Source organism: Crocodylus siamensis, chromosome 3 (genome assembly GCF_052110815.1).
Source record: "Crocodylus siamensis isolate JL-2025a chromosome 3, ASM5211081v1, whole genome shotgun sequence".
Lineage (NCBI taxonomy): Eukaryota > Metazoa > Chordata > Crocodylia > Crocodylidae > Crocodylus > Crocodylus siamensis.
Window position 1 is genome coordinate 205472351 of NC_143397.1, and position 13561 is coordinate 205485911.

Below are 13561 nucleotides of genomic sequence, written 5' to 3' on the forward strand. Positions count from 1 at the left end.
CCTTAGTGCACACTGGCAGGAAGGGACTGGAGGCAGTGCAACCCTGGCCCCACCTTTGTCATGTGCTCTCAGGTGTATATGCAGCCACCAGCACCATAGAGCCAGTGCCAAGGCTCAGAACCTGATGCAGCTCTTTGCAGATTCCTGGCTGCCTGCAGCAGCTGCCAAGAGCCCAGTCTGGCTGTGGCAGGCAGCCAGGAGGTGGCAAACAGGTGCACTGGACTTTTACAGCTGGGGCTTGGAGCCTGGAGTTTAGCCAGGCTCCATGACACTGACAGCTGCATTTTTGCCTTGAAGCAGACAGCAGGGGAGAAATGGACGTCATGCTGGCTCAGGCCCCTTCCCAGCTGTGCGCACGGAGGCATGCATGCAACTGCTGCTGCCACAGGGCCCAGACAGGACCTGGTCCAGTTGTTTGAAGCCTTCCAGCTGCTTTCCATAGCTGACCCAGAATCTGGGAAGCTGCAGCAGGTGGTGGGCAGGCTGCAAACAACTGTACCAGGATCTGGAGCCCTGGCACTGACTCTGTGGTGGTGGCAGTTGCATGTGTCCTGGGGGGGACTTGGCAAGGAAGGGGCGAGGGGAGGGCAACTCCAGCCCTTCCCCTGCCTTCCACCCAGAGGTGCATGTGCACTTGCTGTGAGCAACAAAGATTGGGCCCCTTGCAGCTCCCCCACCATCTGTTTCTGGTATGTCAAATCAAGATGTGGGTCAAGGTTGGGGTGTTTTGGTACTCTGGCCAAAAATGTTGCTGGGCCCTGGTATAGACCATTTCAGTGTACAGACCTATGAGTTCATCTAGATCTTCAGGCTGGTCAATTCAAGCCAATTCCCTTTTTGTCACTGAGCCTTTGTCAGAAATGGAAATGCATCACTTCACTCTGTTTTAATGCTGAGATACCTAAAATCTGTAGCATAACTGGATATAGAGGTGGCACTGTACTTCAGGATGTGCAGGGAAGATGATCCCTGATGATTTTGGCCATTTGTAACAGGCTGGCCTTTCAGGGCTGGGTCTCAGTGCCAGCCACCCACCTGTTCAGGACTAAACCCCTGCCTCCCTCTCCTGCCACGCCTTCATGAAATAATATGAATGTTATTTCTAAGGCAGGAGGCTGCCTGTTGTTCGGCCTCTTGTTAACAAGGGCCTAAGTACACACTCTGATGTCCCCTTACATGAGTCCCATGCCTCACAGCTTTTTCTATGTCACATCCGGTATTTCCATATTGTCTCATCTGATATATCTATTTCCCCAAGTCAGTGGTTTGGCCCCTCACTCCTGGCCCCTTACTGGGGTCTTTCACCCAGTGGGGCTCAGGTGTCTGCCCCCATGCCAGGCCCTACACTGGGCTCAGGCAGCCCCCACACTGGGCTTGCCTGTCCCCACTCCATTCCAGTGTTGGTAACCCACCCATAGGCAGGGCCTGGGGTTATAAGATGCCCCACCTCACCTTACACCAGGAAGGTAACTGGCCTGGCATTTTGTGGGGCCTCCCACACCACTAGGATCCCCACCAGACCACCCTTCCCTAGCAGGGTGCAGTTTCAGGTCATGCCTAGAACCAGGAGCTTCCAAACCATCCCCATACCTCCTACCCTTACCTCCAAGATGTTCCAGGAGCAGCTCAGCCTGATGTTGCCTCCTTGCTTGCTCAGCTCAGACTGCTGCTTCTCTCCTTGAGGGCCTTCTCTCCCTGAGGGTTAAAATGGAGGCTGCTCCACCCCCTCTGCCAAACCCAGGGTCCTCCTAGGGTTATGTGTTAGCCTTGATGAGGCTAGCACCCACCTGCCAGATGACCCACTGCCAACTAGAAACCTTAAAGTGGCAGGCACTGCAGGTGCCTTGCCACACCATCTAAACTGACAACCATGGATTTGATAAATTTCTTGAGCTGCTCCAGGAGAAGACTTGAATTCTTGTTGAGAAGGCAGGTCCAAAACTAGGTCATCTCCTGTCAAGAGACTGATCGTCAGATTCTTCTGCTGCCTTGACTATGTTAGACCCACATACTAGACATGTAGTGTAAGCAGGAGATGATGATCTTTGACAAATTCCTACAATTTCCAGCAGTTTCCATCAAATTAACTGTGGAATTGGAACTCAAGTTCAGGGTTAGCTGGAGCTACTGGCCAAGTGATTAGTGACTCAAGGGGCCACAATCTGTTTGATGCAATCTGTTTGCATCATGTCATGTTAACATGGACATGAATATTCTTAAAGTAGTTACAGTGTGGTCACAGAAAGCAAGGCCTATGCTGATCCTGTCCTACAGATGACCCAGTAGAGTGGAAGCTGTATTGTTTTCTAGGGTAGATCAGTGTACCAGTTACTGTTGACATCTCTAGAGGAAGACAAGAAACTAGGCAGAGATCAGGTCAATATCCAAGGTGCCAGGTCAAACAGATGTACAAACCAAGTTGATGATACCAGCCTGAGGTCAGATGCTAAATGTCTATAGCCAGGATGTTGAGTCAAGGATGTAGAATCAGTATTTGATTCTACGGGAAACTAAGAGACAAGCTGATATCAAGAGACAGAGTCAGAAAGTTGGAAGACAAGCTGGTAACAGGAGGCCAAGAGATAAGTCAGTGGCAGGAGTCAATGAGCTATTCAGGGAGATGATAACAAGGCACTCATCTCTAATATGGTTACACAGATAAATCTGCTTATTGTGTATTTCTTGACAAAACATGCAGTATCTCCAGTCCATAGATTTCACAGAAGTAGACTAGTGTTAGACACTGGGGTCTTTATTTGGATTATCACTGTTCTCCACATGTTCCCCATCAGTTGCAGATGATCCTACTTTTTGTAACTTCTGGATTTTGCCTTAATTGGGAATGCCAGTTCCTGTGTCACATGATGGGCATTGTTTGTTCTGAATGAAGAAAATACTCTTCTTTCAGTGTTTTATTTTTCTGTATTTGACATCCTGCAGTTTCTTTCTAATAGCTGTTGACTGCCTTATACTATGGAATCCTTGTCCAGGTAGACACCTCTGCTTTATCAGAGTCTTGGCAAATAAAGTACAGAATACAGTAAACTGGTGTAGATCTCTTGAGACGTACTAACAGCTTCCTGATTTACCCAAGATGTACCAATATGAATGTCTTATATCATTACTTTATCAAAATACTATTACTGTGTTTGTAAAATTGCCAGCACTCTATGTTAGTTCCAGTTAAGCTACAAAGCAGTAAGAGCTAAAAGAGAAATACAAAACATTGAAGAAAATGTGAAAATGATTTAATTTACTCAAGAAAAGATATTTTTGTGCTATTATTTATTTCTAACTTTACAATATGTGGGTAATTAAATACCATTATTGGTTGAATGCATGGATTCAATAGAGAGATAGTTAGTCATGTTAGTATGAAGTTAGGCAGACTTCAGGGTAAGAGCAGGTTGCAACTTAGGGTATATACAGCCACTGCATTTAGATTGACCCAGCCAGGGTTAGGTTGATCTAAATGTCTATCTGTGTAGGCATTCAGAGGGGCTAAATCAGGCAAAACATGGTGCACTTGATCTAAGTTAGTGCATCGAAAGAGTTGCGCTAATTTAAATCAAGTTTGGGTTAACCCAGGGGTTCTGAAACTTTATGATACCATGACCTCGAGTGCTGGATGGTGGCAGCGGGGGGTGGGGAGTTTGTATGTGGCAGCCGCTGCCACCATCCACCACTCCTCACTGCCACTGTCACTGCCACTTCTCCACGCCACTGCACTTACCCCCTGGGAAGTTTGCAGCTCCCTTTTAAGTTGCTTGAAACCACCCTGGGTGTTGCAGTGTACAGTTTGAGAACCCCTGGGTTAACCCAATCTAGGAGAGGATTAACCTGATCTCCCGAACATCTGAACATGTTCACATTGCAGCCCTGGAGCTGGGGAAGCACAGCAGCTCACCCCAGCCTTGGTGCTGTGATCATACATTCTCCCCAACACTGACTGGGCTCTTTTTAGCCCCCTGACCACTCCCCCAACTGGACAACCCACCAACCTCTCCCCTCACCCAGACCTGCCAACCCCCCACCCCCCATAGACCTGTCAGTCCCCCTGATTCCACCTTGCCTCTCTCCCTACTCTTGGTTATTTACTCCAGTTTCCCTATGTGGGTCTCAGAAGTGGTGAAAATGGATGTACGTGCTACTCCCAGGAGCAGCAACTGCTGCATGTGTTGACTCCCAGTCTAGGTGTAGGCATCTTAAAGTGATCCTCTGACATCTAGACTGGGTGCGGTGTTTAAAACCATGGTGAGTTTCTTATCATTTTTTGTTCTTAAACTGAAAGAGAATTAGTTCATTCAGATTTTGATGCCAAGCTCATGGATGTATTGTTTGCATATCAACTATGTCTTGTAAATGTTAGCAGCCTAATTTGTTTTCCAGCATAAGGCTTTAGATGTCAAATTTAAGCTTGATGATAGCCATTTAAAAAAAATCAACAAGTCCAAATTATATTTCAAAACATTTGCCACGAACTTTTAACATTTTTTGTAGACCTCTTACTGAATCTTAACGAACGCTGAGATTTCTGAATAGCCTTAACGGCAACTCAGGTTAGCCAAAGCTAATCTGCTGGTACCATCCCTATAAGGTCTGTATATATGGTGTAAAACAGCATATAGACATGCTCACTGTCTCTGCATCAGAATCAGTATAACTATTTCTGCAACTCTGGATGTGGGCTAAAACATAGAGACATAACCTCAGAGCTTTACTGAGAATTATTCCAAGAGCTCTTGACATATGTTGTTTCCCTGATACTGCTAACTCATTGCAGTCAACAGAATTATTGTATGCAAGTTAGCTTTAGGGAAAGGATTGTGATTGTTTGAGTTACATTTAATGTCACAATAACCCCATTTAAGGTTATGTGAGATGTTGACCTGATCCTGTGTATAATCATAACTATTAGATGCGGTAGTGTTAATAAATTATCTTTAAACTTCAGTGTAGCTTATAGACAGAATTTCAATTAATTTGAAATGTATGGAAGGTTTGGAATGTCTATAATATTATTTATTAAGAATAGTTAAGACAAAACAGACTAATATAAAGTTTAAATTTCTAAAAAGTCTTGGTGTTAAATAAACTGATAAACAGAATTACTTACAAATTATGAAAAAAAATCATTCTGTACACAGAGCAGGTGCTGTAGATTTAGAGAGGCTATGTTGTACTTTTATATACATAACAAAGAGGAAGAATCTCTGTTTTAAGTGTCAAACAGAACTGAGACTTAACTGTGAAGCTGTGATGGGCTTCTCTCTAATACATCAGTAAAGTTTAGGTAAAGTATTTATCCTAACCATCTCTCTAGCTTGATATTTTATTTTAGTTCTCTGATGTGTAATATTTGAAGCAGGAAAATTATTGCTTACTCTGAGGAAAAAAACTAGGAAAACAACTTTAATATTTAATCCAAAAGACAAACACAATAAATGAAAAAAAAATCCTGTGACTAAACATTAAATCACTGAATGTTTAGAGAAATAAAAATGATTTCCTATGTATGAAGCCCCACAACTGGGACATCTCAAATCTAATTTATATGTATAGTAGCCAAATAGTTTGATTAGGAGGAAGGATAGATAGCATAATGCAAGAGTCGCAAATATTCTTATATGTGGTTACCTGGCTGCTATTAATCTCATTTTAACAAAAGTATATTTTATGCATTATATCATTACTAAAGATGTTGGTTGGACAGATTGTTGAGTAAGATGAAGTCATTCACCTCCTTGGAGCTGAAATAATGAACCTGCAGTTTAAGTATAAAGAAAAGTGTAACGAGATTGAGACAATTGATGACATAACTGACAGATAACAGAAGAGCTGCATCCCACACGAGAGGATCTTAAAAAAAACACCCCAAAAACAAAAAGCAAGCCAAAAAAAAAAAAAAGAATGGAACATGGAAAAATAATTCAAAACTCAGAAATGATACTGGCTGTCTTCAAAATGAGGTATTTTTACTGTATTAAAAATACATTTTGATTTTTATCTGTTTTTTATGAATGGTTTATCTTTACCTTATCTAGCATATATATGAAAATCTGTTGTGTTCTTTTTAAAGATTTCTGAAAAAGAGAGAGCCATATTTCAACTGAAGTCTGATTTTTCAGAATACCAATCTACTCATGGACATTCCAGTGAAGAGTTTGATGCACAAGCTGCCCACCCTGAGTCTTTACCGAAGGTTAACTAATATCTAGTAGCAAGCTTACAGTGTAAATGATTGGTTTTAAGTTACTCTGATGCGAGCAATTAAACTATGGATGTAAAGCATAACAGCCTTATCTAACTTTTTGTTAATAGGTGATGAACAAGGGTAGTACTGATTTTTATTATTATGAATGGGAATTTTCTCAAATAAAAATATATTTTTTAAATATTCATATTCCCTGAAAAATGTCTAAAAACCACACTGTCAACTTTTGCAATTCGGAAAAAAGGACTACATACATGTTTCTAAAATGGTAGCTAACTGAATTGGGACATCTGGTATAATGCACAATAATTTCTAATCTTAAACAAGAGCTTGCGATGGTGAAAAATCAATACAATGAACAATCTTCTAAAGTTGAAGAATGTGAGTGGATCATACAGGAACAAAAAGCTGAAGCTGCTAATGTACTTGACCAACAGAAGAAATCTGTTCTTGAAATTGAAAAGCTGGAAAAGACTTTACAGTCATTGCATCTGGATGTAATAGCTTCCCAGCAGAAACACAAAGTGGAACTTGCTCAGCTAGAACAGCAGATAACACAGCTTGAAAGGACCTTACAGATGCCAGGAAACTTTGTAGTCAAAAAGATCAGGTATGCTCTTGCTATGAGAATGAGCAAAACAGCTATCTCTTTAAAAATCACATTGCACAAGAGAATGTGAAGGAGCTGGGTATACAGTATTTCATACATATTTGTTATGAATTCTAGAGGAAAAAATACTTTATCACAAATTTTGTAAGTACATATTTCTCTGGTGTTTGTCTCTAAATTCAAGATATGTTAGCATTTCTGATAACAATTCTGTCAAAATGCATGCCGATAAGAATAAACTGAATACAGTAGTATGATTTCTTCTGTTATGTCTGCACAGATTTTAGAAAATGTATTTGCCAGTTTTAACAGAAAATCCCATTCATAGTTGTTTTCAATGTCAGAAACCTACCTAATATTCCTGATTCCATGGAAGAAAGGTACAAAGGCCCCATTTTTAGGTGTTTTTTTCTCACATCAGTCTGTGACTGCTTCCTATGTGATAAAGCATATAAGGTGAAAAAGGGTTACTTTTTATTATTGACTTAATATCAATATTGTTGAAATATAAAATAGACGGATATCATTATCATTGTTTTGGAAATTTCTAGAACAATATTTAATTGCATTTAAATGTCCAGTGAGAGCATTTAGGCCTTCATTAAGATTTTTGTATACTTTTATAATTGTTAAACTGACTGTTATAACTGAAGTAAAAAGGCTCCTAATTTTCTACGACTGAATTTATAGAAAAATGTAATGGTTTATTGTTTCTTAGCTAAACAGTTCAAAGTCTCACTAGTGAGGAAGCAATGCTGATTTGTTTAAATTTAACAATATTTGGTTGTTAAATGGGCTAAAAGCCACAGCAATATTTCCCTGTATTTAGATCCTTTTTATTATTTACTGAAGCAACAGAGTGAAATGGGACCTTATAACTGTGGCAAGATATAATACACTGTCTATTAAGTTTTACACACCTGAAAAAATATGTTAATACAAATAATTGTTGTCATGTTAACATTGCAGGTTTCAAGCTGTCTAAAGCAATTTTACATTCTCAATGAAGAATGTTAACATTTGAACCAAAAACAGTACAGCACGAATAATTAAAGGCTTAAGTTAAATACATAGACAGTCATTTAAATTTAGATCTGCAATAACATTTACTATGATTCTCTAAGGCTTTGACTGTGCTTGACAGAAACAAAGTACTCTGGGATTAATTTCAAGAAATGGTGCCAACTGTACGCAATTTGCTGTAATTAAGACATGAAAGAGTACTAAATATTCAGATTAAAAGAAGCATGATGGAGCATGATAGAGAATCAAGGTGTGGCATGAAGCCAATAAAGCACAGTCACTCATGAATTACTCAATAGTGATTGACATGAAACTTAAGCCAATAAATTTGGAGTATGTTCTTAAAAATTACATATGCAAAATTTAAAACCGCAACACTATTTTTTTATATTAAAGTGTTTCTGACCTTCAAAATGTAAAATCCAATTTTTCTACATGCCATTTTAAAATAATGCTAGGCAAACAAAATTAAAATGTCAAATGTCTTTTCTAGAGACAATAAGTTCAAGTGGTAATGAAAATTGGGATAGAACCTTTATGTCTGCGGCTTTGGGATTTCCCTCTATGCTCATTTAACCTACAGTGGTTTGCTTTAGCGCCAGCTGAAAGAGCACTGTAGCCATTGGCACCAAGAGGTTAAATATCTTTTTATATTCATAAAATCTTTTTTTTGCCTCACTTTTAAAAACATTTATTTAGATCAAAGTACGCCTTTACCCTTTCTCTTAGAATTATGTGGAATATTTTTTCTTTGCCTTTGAACTTGTAAGTATTGATTAATGATGTATTTATTGTAATGTTGAATCTTTTCTTCAACAGGCTTTTTTAAAATTTAAAGTCCCTGTTAACTTTTTGATCCTGGAAGAGACATGGGTACTTGACCCAGTTGCTAATGAGGTGCTGTATAATCTCATGTATCCTATAGCTCAAAATAGCAGGATGCAGTATAAAAAGTACATCATAAAAGGCACTATTGGAATGCTTTTTGTCTTCACAGGCAATACGCAAAAGAGATGACCTTCTAAGAAAGTCGGAGGCTGATCTCCTGCAGGCAAGGGAAGGTATCAAAGCAAAAGTGACTGAGGTGGAGCACCTTGACAGTGTGGTCAAGAAACTGAAAGCAAGTATCCAGGACACACAGAAAGAAAAGAATCAGAAGGAAAGAGAAACCGTCATACTGAGAACTGAGATACAGCAGCTAAATCAGGAACTGCAGGATGTACATAAGCAGTACAGAGACAGGTAATAACGTACAAAAATAGTAATATTACTGAAATGTGAATTTGGCACAGTCTAATATGATCAAATTCTCAATCATATAGCCATATGAGTACAGTAATCAAATAAAAGGTTTCTTGTGCTGCTTTAGGGCAAATTGACATCTGTAGACAACAACTTTATCAAAGCTAAAGTAACAACTTAATTCTTTACGCCTATTGTAGGGTATATGTAGAAAATAGGTTAAAAACATCCATTTGTGTGACAGAGTGCCTACTCATTCACTGGCTATACAAATTATAATTTGAACCTAACAAGTTTGGTAACAATGCTATTGTTTAGGTGACTGTTTTTTAGAACTGCTGTGGTTGATCCACAGCTTTACCAGTAACATACTGATAAATTGAAGATGTTAAGGTTTTTCTTATAAGGATAGTACCTGCAGAGCCAAAATAAAGTTCAGTCAGAATAGTAGGTTTACAAGGCAAGCAGCCATTCAACAATGGCTAGTAATCTGCTTTAAATTATTTTTGACCAGTACCTTTAGACCTCGCAGTAGAGATTTCAGAACTATTTTTCAAAATAAATAAATTCAATAAGGAGATGGCATTATTAATATTTTGGAGACATGGCTTCATAAAGTTTGGAAATACATTACTTTTACCAAATAAAATATTAATGAAGTCATTTGGAACATAATAGACAGCCTGTGTCAACCCCTTAATTTTCTCTTCCACTATTCACAACATTGCCAGATACGTGTTTCTGGATAAAACCCCCTAGAGGTCTGCTGCAAATTCTTTTTCAATACAACCAGATCATTGCAGATAATTGTATTACACAGGGTATTGATCCAAAATCGTTGTGCACCGGAAACATCTGAAAAAACATGATTATAGCTTTCTGTTTATTGTTCGTACATCATATAAGCAGGCTTTTGTGTGAATCACCTGTAAGAAAGGCAAGGTGGAAACATCAGAGAAATTACCTCTTTACAAGAATCTATTGATCACTTTAAATCAAAGAAGTATGTTTGACATAAGATTACCTGCCAGTTTGAACATTAGGTACACTATGTTATAGCCTGGGGCAGTTGTAAGTCTGACAAAGGGATTGTAAATAAAGCATGCAGCTGCTAGCGCCTCTGGCTTGGGATCAACCAAGGCTCAGGTCCAAGGCATAGGTAAACTTAAAATAATTTAACCCTTTTTTACCAGTACCTTGTGAATTCAAGTTAATTATTAAGAATTGTGATAAATACATCCATGTTGTCATTTTGAGTGGGCATGCCACTTCAGAAATATACACAGCTTCATCTGTTTACTATTCAAAACTATAAAAATAAGGACTGGTTGCAGGTTACCTTTGTCTTGACTTAGTAAATTGTATATTCCCAGGTCAATTTTACAAACTTTTGAAAACATTTAAACAATGTATTTCTAAATGGTGCAGGTAACTGTATTGTAGTTTTATTTCAACCTTGTAAACTGTGCGACTTCAATGGAAAATCTTTGATATTCTAAGTTTTATATTCTCTATATATTACCTAGAACTTAAAATGGCAAAGTTTTAAATAAAGGAAAGAAGAAATGCATTTAAGATACTTAGAAATTTTCAACTTCCAGATATTTGGTGCCCAATCCTGTGAATATTCAGTTAATTAACTTTACTCCCAAATAGTCAGATTGATTTTAATGAAACCCATATAAATGATTAAAGTTATCTCTCTGTATGCTCACAGGATTTGCTCCTAAATTAGTTATACCAAAAATGTTATTTAGCAATATAATTTATATTTCTGATTGAATGAAGGCAGCTAAAGCTTCTCTACAATAAAATAATTTTTGCCCAAAGGGTTCATTTCAGCTTTTGAAAGTAAACTTGTTTTAAGTTGTTTATTGGATTTTGTTCATATTTTAATACATGTTGAAATTATTAAACAGTTAACTCTTTTGTTCACAGATATTCAGATGTATTGGAGATTTAATAAAGATGAGCTGTGGGTGATACATGCTCCTTGTTAAATATTTAGCTGTTCAGGTTAGCAGCATGCTTTTCTTGAGGCACAAATTTAACCAGTTAATATATAGCAATTTTAAGTTATAGAAATGGTGGCTACTGAATTATTTGTGTAGGAAGGAATTTATTTGAATCTTTTTTATGTTACTGAAAAAGCAAAGCATGTTTTCTCCTTATTTAAAGAAACTGATCTTCTGGATGTTCAGAATCATACATAATTATGTAGTGGTAAATCAGATGTCTGTATTTAGATCCTGTTCATCTGGGCAGCGTTGTTTGATTTCAAAGGCTAGCGGTAAACATAGACTTATTTTAATAGTGTACTGTACTTTCTGTAAAGGGTACTATTTATATATGACAAAAAGCCCTAGTTTCCAACTTCACTGAAACACCTCCCGTTCAACATTATACTAGGATCATTAAAAGAAAAACATTGTCTATTCGTGATAATGTGAGCTTCAGTGTTCGATTCTTACAGCTGTTGTGGCTAAAATTACTTTAATGTGTTTCTTCTTGGTATCAGTGTTCGGAACCTTTGAAATGTGCATTAGGTATAGGCCTGCTTTTCTTAGAAAGTACACTTCATTGCAACACACTTGTTCCAATAATCAGTTTAATATCACTGTACCTTAAATTTGGAAACTGAATGTTTATATATCTCTGTAGCCATATATTATGGAATGATATAAAAATACAGCTACATATGTGTATATGTATGTGCTAAGGGGCAAATATTTAAATTAAACCCCATGTACATATATCTTTTGGCAATATGGTCAACAAAGAACAAAGGAAAAATGTCTTTGTCTTAAATCACTTATTTTTCTGAGCGCTGGAAGCATACTGTTATGGTTTGTTTTGGTCTAATGAAAGAGTGCCATCTATTGGATGACCTTGGAAAAGAATGTATTTATACTGTGTACATTGTATTATTCTTTAAAAAATGCAGTGAAAGAAGATTTTCAGTTTAAATTGCATACATGTTGTTTGTGGGGCAAGATAATGTAATCTATGAAAAAGTTATAATGAATACTTGATTAAATTACATTATGAAGTGTTTATCAAAAGCTGTATGTTTGAGACTGAGACAAACACCAAATGCCTGAATATGTAATGGGATGTGATAGCAGTTTCAATATTTTGTGAAAATTTAGACAAAGTATCTTTATAAGAATTTCTGGAAATGCATTTCAAGATACTGGAGTCATATCTTAATTTATTTGTGTTTAATTGTTTTGTTAAAGACCTGGGAAATGAGTGAAGCTCTTCTTCTGAAAACAAATATTTATCTAGATCTTATAGAGATTTGCACTGCATTACATTTAAAACAAAAATATAATCTACACTTGGTCTTTAAATGTAATGTGGTTTTTTTTTTATCTTTCAGCCCAAGAACTTGCCAGTCAAGATGAAAAACTTTGTCTAATGGAATCCAGCTTGAAAGCAACTCAAGAGAAGCTAAGTGAGCAAATAGCAGAAACAGTTCGCCAAGAACAGAACAGTAGAAAATCACAGACAGAGCTGAAGACCCTGAGAGAACATATTATAGCTTCTGAAGAAGAAATTAATGATTACAAGTGAGTTACTGCTTTTTTAGTATTTCAGAAAGTTTTAACACAAGACATTAAAGTCAACAGTAATTCTTTTTGATACGTACTTTATTAATCATTTACTTCAGGTAAGGTATGGTGTAAATGTCTTCTGCTAATTTATGGAATAAACTATTAAATCTAACTATTTGATTAATGTCTGTTGTAAAATATTTTTTTTCACTTTACCAAAACTGTAAGGGTCGAAACCTGCCCCCACCCCAGCATACTATTATCTAACAGCTATCTGTTTTACTTGTTTAGAAATTTTTTTAAAAGATCTAGCCTTAAAGAAAAATTATACATTTTATTTATATAGTGCCTATCTGCCAATGGCATTTCTCTTCTTCCTCTTTTTAGAGACCAAAGGTTACATCTGGCTCTTATTGTCTTTCTTTTTTGTTAAAGAAGCTGCCTCTAAGCAAGACGCTACTAAATTAAAGAAAATTTAGTGTTTGAACTTCTAGTCACAGCAGCGAGGCACGTATAAGGGTGCTAAAATAAGATAAAGATCTTTTTTGTATACTGTACATTTATAAAAGTTTACTGTTTGTAATTATTCTCTGTTCTCATGGGCAAGTTTAGGTTTTGTTTGACTACATATTTGCCCTAAGATTGGAATGCAGAAGTACTTACCTTCAGGATTTGGTATTATTGCTAAAATATATTAGGAAAACTTTAAAAATGCATTTCCATATTTATGAGTCACAAATTGATTTCCTATTTTTCAAGATTTAGAATGTGATGCGAATGGCATGTGAACTGATTGCTTTTGTCTTATATATGTATTGTAAACAGTTACATTCTACTCACTGGAGTTTTCTTATATTGAGTAATCACTAGACAAAACAGGCAACCAACCTGTCCTGTAATATCGTAGAGCACAGC

The 13561-nt window shown here is 37.2% G+C and overlaps 1 protein-coding gene across 8 annotated transcripts in view; it reads left to right on the top strand.

Annotated features, from left to right (window-relative positions):
- Window positions 1–5727: 5727 nt before the first annotated feature.
- The window catches only part of LOC149869368 (uncharacterized), a 33082-nt gene continuing 25248 nt past the window's right edge, over window positions 5728–13561 (top strand). The window contains exons 1-4 of one of the 8 annotated variants that reach the window (XM_090040210.1): window positions 5728–5969; window positions 6080–6824; window positions 8845–9089; window positions 12472–12661. In XM_090040210.1, the coding sequence (XP_089896336.1) occupies window positions 9065–9089; window positions 12472–12661 (215 nt within the window). In that variant the 5' untranslated portion in view covers window positions 5728–5969; window positions 6080–6824; window positions 8845–9064. Of the gene's footprint in view, window positions 5970–6079; window positions 6825–6857; window positions 6969–8489; window positions 8613–8844; window positions 9090–12471; window positions 12662–13561 lie in introns of those variants that run through there. The other 7 variants (XR_016441463.1, XM_090040213.1, XR_016441462.1 and 4 more) reach the window with 7 other exon arrangements.